The 15,018-nt window shown below is 35.7% G+C and overlaps 1 protein-coding gene across 4 annotated transcripts in view; it reads left to right on the top strand.

The window, feature by feature from the left end:
• Positions 1-6,632: 6,632 nt before the first annotated feature.
• Positions 6,633-15,018, top strand: part of DTHD1 (death domain containing 1) — a 31,594-nt gene continuing 23,208 nt past the window's right edge. For 3 of the 4 annotated variants that reach the window (XR_002114470.2, XM_019614906.1, XM_019614909.2), the window contains exon 1: positions 13,785-14,552. Coding sequence is in view for 2 of the 4 variants with exons in the window: in XM_019614906.1 (XP_019470451.1) it covers positions 14,431-14,552 (122 nt within the window). In the remaining 2 variants the exon portion in view is untranslated. Of the gene's footprint in view, positions 6,911-13,784; positions 14,553-15,018 lie in introns of those variants that run through there. The other variant, XM_031553161.1, reaches the window with a different exon arrangement.

Here is a 15,018-nt window from a genome sequence, read left to right as displayed (position 1 = left end):
TTGCCTTAGCGCTGGTGGCATCGCCGTTGAGTGATCGCTTGATTAAAAACTAAAATAAAATTGTTAAGTTTTAACTACCACGTCTAATCCACCTACTTGTAGCAACTCGCCCACATCTGCGAATTACTGCCGTGCTGTTGAAGCCAGCTTTATTAAAAGAAGTGAGACGGGGAAGTGCTTTCATGGCTTCAGTTGGCACAGTATCTTCCTCCTCGTGTATCACCTCTGAGTGTTTGTAACCAAACCCCAGGGCTCACTGCCGGGCGCTCAGCAGCTGAGGTCCGACGCCTGCACTCTGCTAAGGCAGAAAGGGAGCGACGAGCTGCTGGGGAAAGACCGGTAATTAAAGCCGTCATTCAGGAGCGAGCAAACCTGGGTTCTTTTGGCGTCTTCAAAGACTGCTCACTGCATGCTAAACACAGCCCTAATAAACAGCTTTACTTATAGTAAGGCTTAAGAAGTGTTGGTGCCTGCGGAGCACCAAGCTGTAAAATGAGTTTTGGGGATCACACATAGAATGTAAACAACTTCTTCACTCTGTGACACAATTAGAAGTTTTGAAGGTTGGCATTACAGAACCAATTCCATCAGTGCTCAGGCACTTCTGAGATCCTGCTGCACCTCCTAGTTATTAAATGCCTCAAAACCAGAGAATGTACTAAGTTTTACCTCCTAAGCTTGCATTGTGCAAGCAATTTTTATGGCAAGGAAGTCCAACTCTGGTGTAAACTTTTTATTTTGGGTTGTTTACTTATTTATTCATAGGTGTTCTGAAGAAGTTTATCATTTTCTTGACTGAGTTTTCACTAATGTTTTGGCCGAGTCTGGCTCAATGTCACTCCCACTTGTTTGCACATGGTCCACAATGTTTTCAAACGTTACCTCACAGATGTGATTCAGGTAAGCAGACTAAAGCTCTTTTTGTACACGGCCTTTCTGGATTGTATTCTAATTACTCACAGATTCATCCAAACACAGATTTGCGTAAGATCTCCAGCTAAGCCTATTCAGAACAGTAAGAATGTGAATAATGCCAACTTAGAAAAGGAAATCTAACCACAGAAATGTAAAATACTTGAAAGATTCAGGTCTTGTTAACAACAAGAGACCTGCCTCCTATGTCTGGCTTTCCATGTCGTGCACACACCCAATTCATTAGTAGGTCACACAGGGCTTAATTTCTCTTTCCTGCCAGTATTTGGCTATGAAAGTTGATTGATAATCTTGAGCACATCTCTATCAAGAAATTCCAAGACCTTCTGTAAAGCTCACCTTTTCTTCTCTGCCAGGGAATCCGTATAAGTTATCCATGGAGCAGAGACTGCAGATCATGGCCCCTTTGTGTTTAAAACAGCTGTCAGACACTCACCCGGAATCCACTAGAAGAGAGTATATTCAGCATATTAATATTTGTTCTTTAGTAGCACCTTCTCTCCGAGCACAGCATGGTGCCACCCTGACACACTGTGTCTCTCCAGAGGTAGTTACTTTTCTAGACCACAGTATAAAATGACAAAATTCAAGATTCTGTGGGTGTTTAAAACAGACCTCCTCAGATGTGTTTACATAGGATCATAGAATCAGAGAATCACAAGCTTGGAAACGACCAACAAGATCATCTTGTCCAACCCACTACTATTGCTACCACAAGCTACTAAACCATATCTCATAGCTCCTCATCCAGATGCCTCTTGAACACTGCCACGGATGGTGACTCCATCACCTTCCTGGGCAGGCCATTCCAGTGCCTGACCACTCTCTGAGAGAAAAAGTTTTTCCTTATGTCTACTCTAAATCTTCTCTGGTACAACTTGTGGCCATTTCCTTGAGTCCTTTTTGTTGCCTGAGAGAAGAGGCCAAACCCCTCCTCATCACAACCTCCCTTCAGGAAGTTGTAGAGTGCAATGAGGTCTCCCTTGAGCCTTCTCTTTTCCAGACTAAGCAATCCCAGCTCCTTCATGTTTCTGTTTGCATTAGTTGAATATCCAGAAAAAAATGTCCAGAAAAAAAAAATACACAAATTCAATTTAAGGCATGCCACGCTTTTCAGTGTTCAAGATTTTTTTATCTTTTTCTGGAAGTGCCTGAATTACATCACTAGCATCAGGCAAACCTATATGCTGTCTTACTCTTTGTTAGAAATAAAGTAGTACAATATATCAGATTCTAAGAAAGTTCTCTATCTATGGTTTATCTATGGCATATGGTTCTGTCTACTAGAGCATGAAATGGCAGCTTTCTACCACCATGATAAAGCAAAACTTCATAAAAAACAACACCAAAAATCCTAAAAAACCCACAAACAACATCCTTCCACATATCCCAAAGAAACTACATTTTTTTAATTCTGATGTAATTCAGATATGACATAAAGCACGATTCTATTCTAAGCTTTGCTGATATTCTTGAGTATTTTTTGGCAGGCTTAAAAACTGCAGGGATTTTATTATCCGATAATTTATTCTTCTCTTGAATTCGTGTTGCTATCACAACATATTGTTAGGTTGGTAATGTTTTTTAAGTAGGTGAAGATAAAATTTCAGTTTTGAAATTAATTGTAAGTAATAGTTGAAAGACTTCTGCTATATCCTCTAAAAGATATTAGTGCCTTTTTTTATCCTAAAGTAGGCATGGCCATACAAGAAGGTGGTTCATAGTGAAAGCTGTAAGTTAGCCTTTCCACTCAGAATTTTGGTTACATAAACATTTAAAATAATCTTGTATTTTCAGATTATCACTTTATAAACTAATAAATGCTCTTCTTCACTGGTATGACACAATGTCTGTTGTGACTTTTTTCATTTATTTGCTTTATGTTTGACCTTAATGCAGTTTCTGTTTTCTTAAAACTACTGATGGGGTAGTCCCTTTTAAGGTAATCCTTTTCTTCTGTTATTGATATGCTAATTTTGAAACTAATGACATAAAGCTGGTGCAGAAGGCCAATGTACTGCTTACTGATTACATTACAGCTCCTGATTTTTTTTTAATTTCCCTCAGCAATGTAGATAACTGTCTCATTACAGTGTATTTGCTGACTTATGTATTGTTTATTATACCTGATTCTACGTGTAAAATCTTCCATAGGCAAGAAGTTATTCAGATTAACTGAAATACTCTTTCTGAGAATAAAAATACGTAAAACTCAACAATTACATTCACTCTAAAAGCACCTTTTCTACAGTGGTGATGGATGAGTCAGAGAGATTGAATTACACTTTCCTCTCAATGGGAGTCTAATAAGATTGTAATTCAAAAGACATCCCTGCATCAATGTGAGATTTCTGCAAGTTAAGAAAGGTCCATCAGCTGACTTTGGCCAAAGAATGCTGTATATTACCCTACATCCTGGCTCTTGAGCTGACTCCCAAACTTGCAGATGCAGCCCCAAGGGCTGCTGATCCTCTACTTTCACATACACTGATGTGTGCTTCAGTCTGCTGGCAACCTGAGAATTTTGCCTGCAGTACTGCTTTATTTGAATTCATTGCTTATGGCAAAGTAAAAGCATCTCTTATGTATAAAAATTCACCTGAATTCACAAGCTTGAAGAATGAAAACAACAGATTTATTCTAGCAAGGAATGGAGATTAAGTTCTTACTTCAAATGAAAGGCATATAAACAAAAAACAAAAAAAATCAAATTTATAAAGTATCAGTCTCTCATTCTAGTTGTCACTTAAGGTTTCTCCAAGTTATCTCTCACTAGAAAAGCTACAGAGGCAGTTTCAACACTCTTTTCAGAGTGCCTGTGTTCAATGTGGGACCTTATCCCGGCACTTCTCTCTTTCATTTATATTTAACGGTTTTCTAGTGGCTTTTGAATACTAACGCAGCTTCAAAGCATGTGGTTAGGCTTTTTTTTTTTTTTCCTTTGCTATTGCTCTCATTTAGGGGACCTCGTTACCTTGACATAGCTTCCTGTCATCTTTGAGAAATCTAATGGAGCATTCTTAAACTTATTTGAAAAGTAATCCCTCTGAGGAACTTTCCATCACATCAAAGTGCTAACTTTTTCTCAAATTCACCTTTTGCGCTGTTCGCTGAATTGTAATGAATCACAGATCATTAGGTTTTATCTACACAGTGTTGGCTTCCTCACATTCTACAGAAACCACATATGACACATTTAAAGATGCTATTAGTTTTAAAGGTCATTGTTTCAAATACCTCCCTCGCACTTTCATTCTATGTACTGCGTGAGAAAATTTGGCATGGAAAGTAATGAAACAAAACAGACATCACAGAACTACTTTTAAAGAAAAACTTTCCAAAGTACAATCACAGTCAATATAATTTCACATTTTTCTCCAGTTCTCTGCTTTCTCCACAAGGAATGAACAAAACAAAACAAAACACAAAAACATTTCATGATGGTTAGCTCACTTCCAGGATTCTGATACTATGAAGAAGATGAAACTGAATTCTTACTGTATATGCAAATATAATGTATATAAAAGAGCAATGAAAGTCTAACTCCATTATTGAGGACAACAGTGTAAATGAGACTAAGACTTTGTCAGAAGGAAAAGAATAGAGACAAGTGAAAACAAAACACTTTCATCTCATGTTTCTACAGTTTCTTCCTTCCTAAAATTTAATTAAAATTGTAATTTAATAAGTGCCACTTCAATACTGGATAGAAAAGCCTATCATTTTTCTTATATAATTAAACACCAACATTAAAACAACATCAATCATGTTTAATAACTACAAAATGTTATTGCTGATCACATCAAAAGGCATTTTTCTTTCAAGAATTAGTTTTTCCCAAAGGTTATATTTAGGTTATTTAATCTTATAAAATAAGACAAACAGCAGAGAGGCTGTGGAAATTATGAGCTACTGCAGGTAAACAGCTAATCAGGATTCTGGCCCTTCAGAGACTCAGTGGTAATCTTGTTCTTTCCATATGACATAATTAGAAAACCAATGGATCACACAAAGGTTTGATTCAAGATAATTCAGTTTTGTATTCATAAAGGAAAAAAACCTTTTAAAGACCAAAACCTGGAATAAATCTTTTCACTTTATGCACACTGATATAGAATTCATTTTACATGCTCTGTTCAGCTGCTGCAATACACAACTTTACCCCTTGCTTATGAATGCTCAGAATCCTGGAGGCCTTCACAGTTTTTGCACATGAAACAAAATCAAAAGGAAATAAACTTAAAAATAAAGGAAAATCCAGTCTAAATTTATGCATTAAACCATTCATTGCCATTTCTACAGTACACCAAATGTCTACATGGGCATGAAAAAGAAGTAATGAAAACTGATGAGAGTATTTCAGTGTACAGCCAGAAAAAGGCCACTTTTTTTTTTTTTTCCTGTCATCAAAACTCACTTCTCTTGCACCTGCAAGAAATTGTCCGTTGTAACAGAACAATCAGTAAAAGCAATTTGTGAAGCACATGAAATGCATACTGCATCATGCTGGATTTCAGGCAGAGAAGGTTTCAGCTAGGTCAAGATTATCTCCTGTTGAAGAATACAAATAGGACAATCTATTATCTGGATTTGTATATCTTGCTATTTTTATCTCCCCCTTCATTTCTCTTAGATTTTGTAGGTCTATATTCAAGTACTAAATGGTAGATTAGATGGGCTAGAAGTTCCTCTTGCCACTAGTGGTGGTGAGGACTCAAGTGCCCCGAGTGTAGTCTGAAATTTTGTCCTGCTTTCAGTCAGGACAGAGTTAATTCTCTTTTTAGTAGTTGGCATGCTGTCTTGTTTAGGATTTAGGATGAGAACAATGTTGATAACACATTGATATTTCAGTTGTTGCTGACCAGTGCTTACATAATTCAAGGACGTTTCAGCTTCTCGCATTGCCCTGCCTGCAAAGAGTCTGAGGATGCACAAGGACTTGGGAGGAGACATAACCAGGTCAACTGATCCAACCTGGCCAAAGAGTGGTCCCATAACATGTGGTCTCATGCAGAACGATTAAACTGGGGGAGCTGGCCAAGGGGGCTCACACTGCCTGGGGACTGGGTGGGCATCAGTCACCTGGTGGTGATTAATTATTTCAGAGATCATTTCTTGCAGTTTATGGTTTTAATTCTTTTTTCTTTTTTTTTCCTTACTGCCCCGGCTTCATCTGGGATAGAGTTGATGTTTTCTTCATCTGGTATGTCTGGTATGATGCTATGTTTTGGTTTCAGGAAAAAAAAACAATGTTGGTAGCACACAGATGTTTTAGTTTCACTGAGTGGTGCTGTACTGAGACATCTTGCTTTCTCATCTTCTCATACTGTCCTCCCACTGAGGGTAGCTGAGAAGCACAAGGAGGTGAGAGGGGACAGAACCAGAACAGCTAACCTAACCTGGCCAAAAGGATATTCCATACCATATGATGTCATGCAAAATAAACTTGAAAAATAGTGGTGAGTTGGCCAGGAGATCAACCGCTGCCTGGGGACTGGATCAGTGAGTGGTGAGCAACTGCTTGTGCATCACTTGTTTTGTGTTCGCACGTATATGTATATATGTAAGTATATATGCATGTACATATGTATTATTATCTTTGCTATTATCTTTTCTTTCTCTTCCTTTTCTGTCTAAATAAATAGTTTTTAATCTCAAATCTGAGTTCTACTTTGTAGTTTTGTTTTCCAATTCTCTCCCACAACCCACTGGGAGAGAGGGGAGCAAGCAAAGGACTGTGTGGTGCCAACACAAGTTAAACCACAACAAATATCTTTGTCTTAGGTCAGTACATAGACAGTATTTTTAAACTTGTTAAACAATAATGTCTCCTTTCCTATTAAACTGTCCTTATCTCAACTGACATCTTCTCGCACTTTCACCTTGATTCTTTGGATTTCTACCCCAGTCCACTGACAGGGAGTGAGCGAGGTGGGGCTCAGCTGCCTGCTGGGTTAGACAACAACAAATGTCTTAGGTGAGTGCATTTTATAGTATATGTTACTATGGAATATTATTAAACTACTGTTTGATAGTTATCAATAATTTATGTACAAGACAGTTCATAAAGAATATAAGATTGTTTTGTTGTTTGTTTTTCCAGATGGCAAATCTAACTTATGTCCACGCTTTTGCAGTTTGGCGTAGATCGTGATCAGCACCCTGATCCCACGTTCTGCATATTAGCATTACAATAGCATAGCTGTAGATGATTTTCTCAGTCTTGGTCACCTAAAACTTCCATGAAAGCTAACATAATTGTAAGGGCAAATTTGGGCCAAGCACACTATGTTGCATTTAAGTGAATGTGGGAAAACAAGTAAGCCCTCAGCAGGCTCTTATATTAGAATATGAAAGGCAGGAATAAAAACCTTCATACATATTTTCAAGTATGATGAGATCAATAAAGGAAGCAAAACGCATTTATTGTTACATAGTGAACTTTGCATTATACAAAGAGTATAAAGATAGAATGTACTGTGTCTGCATCACACGGTCTAATTTATTTTCCTAGCAGAGCAAAGTCCACTTAGTTATCAGTTATGCGACACTGTTAAGGTATTCTGAAAAGAACATGTACAACTCCTAAATGATAATAACTGGATTTAAAGTTATACTTTGATCCCATTTTTTTTATATTTTGATCTTCCCACAATAAAGGCCACCACTTAAAATGGATGTGAAAGCTCTTTTTAAGGAGGAATATTCTTAAAATAAAAATAACCCAGATATATAAATTATATATATATAGCAATACAAAATAGCAAAATTCAGTGGAGAACTAAGCATTCAGAGTACACAGCTCTTTTGTTATTAATTCTTTCACAAAATCTAAATTAAAAAGCAAACCTAAATAAAAAAAAACTAAATAAGAAAATATATAATTCAGAAACAATTCTCCATCTACCACAATATTTCCTGCACTTATTTCTTACACAATGTCTCTTGACTATTTGGATTTTTTTCCCTCTATATTATTCATCCAGGCATAGGGCAATATTTTGACAAAGGAGTTATAAGGACACCCACGTCTGTTATTTCAATATTAATTAGCTGGTATCCACATGTAATGACAAGCATGAATGATTTGTCTTCATCCTACCCCTCGAAGGTTGGTTCTTTCTCTCCTAAATGATAGATTTAGTGACACTAGAGATCCACAGTGGCTAAGTCTGTGAGTAACCTCATACAATATCCCAAAACTGGTTTCCTTTGCATTCATTTTTAATTTTGTGCCTTTTCAGTCAGGTTTTTGCAGTGAAAGCTGAAAAATCTTTTAGTGTCACTGGTAAAGCTGATTCTGCTGCAGAATGCAATGACATTGCTCCTATCAAGCCTTGTAGATTGTGTGCAGCATAGTAGGCTTACTCAAATATCTAATCCAGGGTGAATATAAGTTCACAAAAATAATGGCTTAACTTTAAAACTCCGGCATTAAGAGTATGCTGTAGATACATCCTGTATTCTGTGATCCTTTGTACTAGATTTTTTAACATACTTTGTTGAAAGGATTTATGAGGAATCTATCAGAACATCTTATCTTCTTCAGTATATTTTATAATACATAATCAATATAGGCAGCTTTATATTTTCAGAGAATATCCACTCCATTTTCTCTAATGTTTCTGATTGATTAGCATTCCTCACTTTCTTTACCCATCATGTTTTCTGGTTATAGTTTACTAACTTCAGCAACATCTGCAAAGTGCTCTGAAATCTTTAAATGTGGCCCAGCCTTCACTAGGTGAGGCTGCTCAGGGTCGCATGTGCATGCAAGGCCCTGAAAACTCAGAAGGATTGCTTGGGCAAGTGCTTGTGTCAAGTAATAAAAGTCTAACTGTTCCCAAATACTCCATAGTTAGATTATCCAATGCTGCCAATACAAGAAATAAACACAAGCCTTAAATTATAAGACTACTCACTGAACAGCATCAAAGATAGTCAGTACATTTCAGATAAATATTTTTTCATCATTCTTCAGGTAAGAAGAAACGTGTATTATTAGAAAAATATCAGAAGCAGGTTTTCATTGTCCAAATCCATGACTAAAATTACAGTAGGACAGGGACTTATTTTCACTGGAGTAAAACTCTATGCTAAACAAACTGCTGAATTTAAATACATCCAAATAAATCATCAAATAACCTATTTAAATATTCTCTTTGCTACTGGAAAAAAAAGCTAGAAAATCAACTGTAACTTGAGTGGCCACTACTGCCTCATTTTATTTTGTGAGACCTGATGTATAAACATGTTTATAGAATTGAAATGTCTCTCAATACCTGTACTTGTGTAATAGCTGCTTCAACAAGAATGTAGCTTACCCAGTTATCCCTACAATAAATTCTTATGCAGACTACTGCATAATGACAGAAAATTATACCTTGTAGTACTTCATACTTTTACAAAAGCTTTTTTTGCATGTTTCACTCAAGTTTAGAGAACATAAGCGCAATGTTTTTTCTCATAGGTTTGATATTGTTTCTTCAACTATACATTAAAAACTGAAAATAGTGTCTCTTCTCCTATCGAATGTATTTTAGGAAATGTACTTTCTAAACTAATTTATCTCCTCATTCAAATATGCACAGACAATTTACACAGTTAGCATGTATTAACCGCAGCAGGAGTTATTATAATTTTTGACTCATCAAAACAGTTTGCTTATGGCAAGGAGCATACATCTACATCAGGTCCTGTCATACCTTCTTAAATTGTATTTATAAAAATGTGTTGTAGCAGTAGCTTCTAGAAATCTCTGCAAGATTTGATGAGTAGTCATATTCTCTAACAGGGACATTTATTATTATCTATTTCAAACAAAAATGTCACTTCTTCAAAATCAGATCTTATTTTACCATTATTCAAACTAATTTTTTTTTTTTTTCAGAACTCATATCTGCACATCATTAATTCATTAAAATATTCTGAAATATTCAAAGCAAATACATACATTGGAAAAGATGTAGATCTATTAAATCTATATTATAGCCAGAGCAATAATATAGAATTGTACAAGGAAGATGGTGTACGCAATAGTACATGGTAAATATATAATAAAGCATTTTTGCCCCTCTTCTTTTATTTTTTTTACAAATTCCAAAATTTTTGAGTGGGAAGATTAGATTTTTCACTCATATGTGAAAGTATATGCTATTTTCAGAGTTCCCTTTTTCCTAGGAATAACTTAGAAAAATGTAGTGATGTTGGATCAAAGACAAATAGGTTAGTGATTCATGTAACTTCTTGTTTTAGCTGTGTAGTACATTTTCAGTGTGATCAAGCAAACTATAATGAGTCAAAAGGAAATTTCCTTTTGAATATAATAATTACAGCTGATTTCAGCCCACTCATTTGATTAAAGACACTCAGTATCTTTCATTGTTATTTTTAACATTTTTACAGTGCTTTACACTTTCAAAGCACTCTGTTGACATTACCTGATTAGCCCTCATAATGTTCATACACTGTTTTAAGTGTTTTTATCTCCCAGTCCCATTGTAATTGCTATTAAAATCTGCATTAATTGTATTTATAGTGGGCCATTAAAATGAACGTTTAGTAAGAAGGTCTCATTACCAAGAATTTGTATAGTGTATTTCTTAAACTGTAAAATATTTTGGTGTATGTGACACTTCAGATTTAGACCAGTGCTGAAGTCTTCCTAGAAGGAAGGATTTCTAGCCAGTCTGTAGCACAACGCCAACTTGTGTTCGTGTTCCTCCACTTCTTTTCATTATCAGTCTGGGGAAAGTTTTCTTTCTCAACAAGCTGGGTGGAATGAAATCAGTGCAAATAGTGCCATTAGGATACCACCTATAAAGTCAATGAACAAGCAGCATAGGAGTCCTGATGGCAAAGCTTCTTCCAGGAGCATGTGGTCGTGAGACCCTGGGAAAGCAGAGCTGCTAGCTTTTGTTGGGTACTTAAGGACTGCCCTTTTGTTGTTAAGTTTATTGGCTTGTTTTTGTTTTTTTTCCCCATGAATAACCTACAGTCAGTTCTTGACATTACAATTAAGTTTAGCAAGCTTACATTTTTAAGTTTGTTTCTCAGCTTCCAAAATATCATACAAAACTTCAGCCAGTAGTTGTTTGATCTAGCTATTTGTCCTTTTGTTTTTCAAAACATTTCTTCCTCTGTTATGTAAATACAATCCAGAAAACACTTAATATTTCTTCACTTGTCTATTTTTTTAATTGCTACACACAAAATCATATTTGTAAATCCTTGTATTTCTGAAACCTGTGTATAACAATAATGCATCACCTAGCACATGTGATACATTGGACCTGTCCCACCTAACATGGTGTCTCTGAACAACAAACAAAATACAGTCTTTTGAAAATGCTTTTAAGTGATCTACAGCGTTTAATACTAGTTCACTATGAAAAGTTGCAATTTAAATACTTCTTGATGGCAGTAATTGTATAGTTACAGACTCATAGTTAGGGCTTGATTTCATAGGCACTAGTCATGTACAGCATTGAATTTAGAAATTGCTCAGAGCTCCTGAAATGTCTTTCACTTAACTGGGCTATGTAACCTCCCTACCTATGTTCTTAAATGTGTGTGCTCTACATTGGCACCTCTTGGAAATTCTTGCCCTTAGTCACACCTGAGCCACTCCTTTTTGTCACCTAGTAACTTTCTAATAGTCAACATCAACCCAGTTTCTGAGCTAGAGCTTAATTTTTGCAGTGCCGGTAGAATACAGTATTTTTTTATATTCTGGTTAAGTTACAAATAGTAAACAGCATTGCCTGAACAAAGGACAACATCTTTTGAAAGTGTTTGAACAGAAGGAAAATTGTAGTAGTACATTCTGAAAATAAAATGGAAATAGCAGAAAGTAAGATTACACCTTCTGCTGACAAATCAGGAAAACTCCTGCAAAAAATCTGGCACCTGAACTTTCTAGCAAGAGAATTGCTGCTGAAACAAGCTCTGGATAATGAAGAGATAGTGGAGTATGTGCAACAACTGATCTCTTCAACAGAAGAGCTGAGTGGATCTCTCAGTCAACAGCTGGAGAACATTACAGAAAAGCTTCAAGACACTTTCCACTTGCTGAGAACTCTTCTTGACAAACACAAGGAACTGACTGCTAGTCCAGGCAAGTATATGGAGAAGCTACCCTGTGAAAGGAATAACTGGGTGTACTGGATAACAATTTCTGCTGTGTGATGGTACTGGGGAGATTTTAATTTTCATTTGTTAGTATTTCAGCATTTGGCCATTCATTAGAACAAAGGAATTAATATTTCAAATATTAAATCACTAACTATTTTGTGAGACTCAATATAAGACTCATAATTCTCACTATATGAGAATAATATATGTATATAATTAAATAATCCGTTCTTTTACTGTTTTATGTACACCACAGTGCAGTGGATTGACATTGGCTAGATGCCTGACACCCACTCAGCCACTCTCCATTCTCCAGCAGGACAGGAGGAGAAAACGTGAAAGAGAAATGTTGAGATAAAAACAGGGAGATCGCTTACCATCCCAAGCTAAATATAGTCAAGATCCAAGAATAATTGTTTTGAAACTGAAAAAGTATTGCAAAGAAATAATTTTTAGACTGGGATCAACCAGTCTAAAACCAGTCTTTTTTCATCAACCAATGAAAAAATTATCCGAAACTGTACTCTTTGTAGTTTTAAATTATTCAGGTGTTGATAGAACTGAAAGTGAAAGGTCTATCTAAATCACATAATAACACAGCTATGAAATTCTTACTCCATACAATTATTTCCTTGAAAACTTTGAGATATCAATTTACTTCATATGACACTATTGAATAAAGTGAATGAGATCAGTGTTTTCCCCTAAGATTTGTATCAAACCCTTTCTATTTTCCTCCCTGTATCGCATTCTCTATTATGAGTCAAGAGCACACTACATCATGTTCCATCTATACAGTTTTCTTATTTGTATTGACTTTCACTGGATTTAACCTGAGAAACAAAGCTTTCCAAAATCTCATGCAGAAAACAGAAATAAGCAAGAATTTCTCCCAGAGCTTTGCGGTGCACTTAACTAATGAAGACAGTTTCAGATATAAGCAGATTGACAATGTAAGCTGAGGAGAGAGCTGAAAGTAATAAAGATGAATCGTTGGAGAGAATACTTGGAATGATTTCTAAGAAGAGGTGTAAGATAAGACAAATGAGGGTTGATAAATGTTTACATTAAAGACAGAATATTAAGTGAATGCTGGAAGATGATTGGTTTTGCTGCCCACTTCTTCAGCAAGAACTTCCACCATTCCTATAACTGGATGCTACAGTACTGTATATGTGTATATAATTTATATTATCTTGTGTTCCTCGCAAAAAGTAAAGCATGTTTCATACTGAGACCATGTAAAACAGCTTTGTTGAAGCCCCATATACCACCGTCTTGCACAGTTCAAGTTTAGGAAATATATGTAATTAATGCTCAGTTTTCAAACTGTTTCCAAGTTGATTAGACTACTGTTTACCAATTTCCTGCTTTTGATTAGGCTACTGTTTATCAATTTCCTACTTTAGGTTGACTATCATTGAGAGTTTAGCAATTGTCTGTCTGATCAATAAAATGGAGTTCATTAGATTTGCCTCAGAAGTATTTGGAAAATTAGACTTGAACTTGTTTGTATTCAGTTCTTCAGAAATTCACTCAGACTGAATAGCAATAAATGTGAAAACATTAAATGGAAGCCAGAAAATGTATTCTTCTTCATATGTTGCATGGCATCTTGGAATTAGGTGGAATTCACTAACTACATGTGTAAGTTTTTACCTTTTTATAGCTTTCATAGCAAAATTCACTTGGTTACCTACTTTTTTTTCCCTCAGAATATCATGATGTTATAGATTGTCTGCAGAAAATGAAGGACAACTTGACAAATACAGTTTCACACCTTCAAGAAGCCAAAAATAAACTTCGTGCAGCTAGCTACCAACAAGATGATTTTTCTCAGATCCAGGCTGCTCAAAATGCTTTTGTAGAAACTAGAGTATGTTATTTTGAAAGAGAAGCAAAGCAATCTGTGCAGGCATCCTCTAGTTCCAGCCAGAGAAACCAACGAACTCCTTCCTCAAGCAAGATAGAAAGTCAGAACATTAATCAAGCTCAGCCATGTGAAATTAAAACTGTGAAAAAAGAAACTGTTGCATCATTAGCTGAAAATATATCTGTCAGAGAACAGGAAGTTCACAGAGAACCTCCAACAACGAAAGAAGATGGTGAATACAGAGTGCTAACAACATCTATTTCAGAGAAAATAGATAATAATGGAAAAGACAAAACTCACAGAGATGGCTCTTCTCCTGAAAAATATCCAGAACTGACTTGTCAAGACGATCTTATGGGCAGTGGAGAAAGTATTTCATCTCGGTCATTAACGAATACTCATGACAGAACTGTCAAAAATCTTTCTGAACAGGAGAAAGAACTGAAGTTGACAGAGCAAATGGAAGACAATAAAAAGGAAAAAAATATGATATGTATAGGAATGATCTAATTACTGTCACATCTTCAGCACAAACCGGTGATCTTAATGCTGTGATTTCTTCAGTGAATGATTCAGAAGATGTGCAAAAATATAGGCACTGGTCAAACAAGGAGTAAGCACGCTCTCATTTTTTGTAGGAACACGTTTACATAGATACTGTTTATTTGAATACCTATTAACATCTGTGGATCCACAAGCTCAGTATGCACAGGCTGAGTGGCCCATGGTCATGCACATAGCAGTTTACAATTTAATCATGCATAGTGAGGATGTTCAGTTTGGTCTAAATCAAACTGAAACTATTTGCTTATGTTGATTTTTATTATAGCAGAGAGGGACTGAGTCACAGTCAGTAAAACCAATACTTCCAAAATCTTTTAGAATTTAGTGGAAAAGAAAAAAAACTTAGTTGAAAATTGCTCTAAAAGAAGCTCAACATGAAAATTTTCATATACATATGTTTTCATGAATGATCTGCCTATACTCTAACATAGTTAATGATTATAGTAATATATGTAATTAGAAATGCAAGATATCATGAAACCCAAAACACAAAAAATAATAAATATACTTTTTTT

The sequence above is a fragment of the Meleagris gallopavo genome, chromosome 4, assembly GCF_000146605.3.
Source record: "Meleagris gallopavo isolate NT-WF06-2002-E0010 breed Aviagen turkey brand Nicholas breeding stock chromosome 4, Turkey_5.1, whole genome shotgun sequence".
NCBI classification, from domain to species: Eukaryota; Metazoa; Chordata; class Aves; order Galliformes; family Phasianidae; genus Meleagris; species Meleagris gallopavo.
This window is presented reverse-complemented; position numbering and strand designations above follow the sequence as displayed.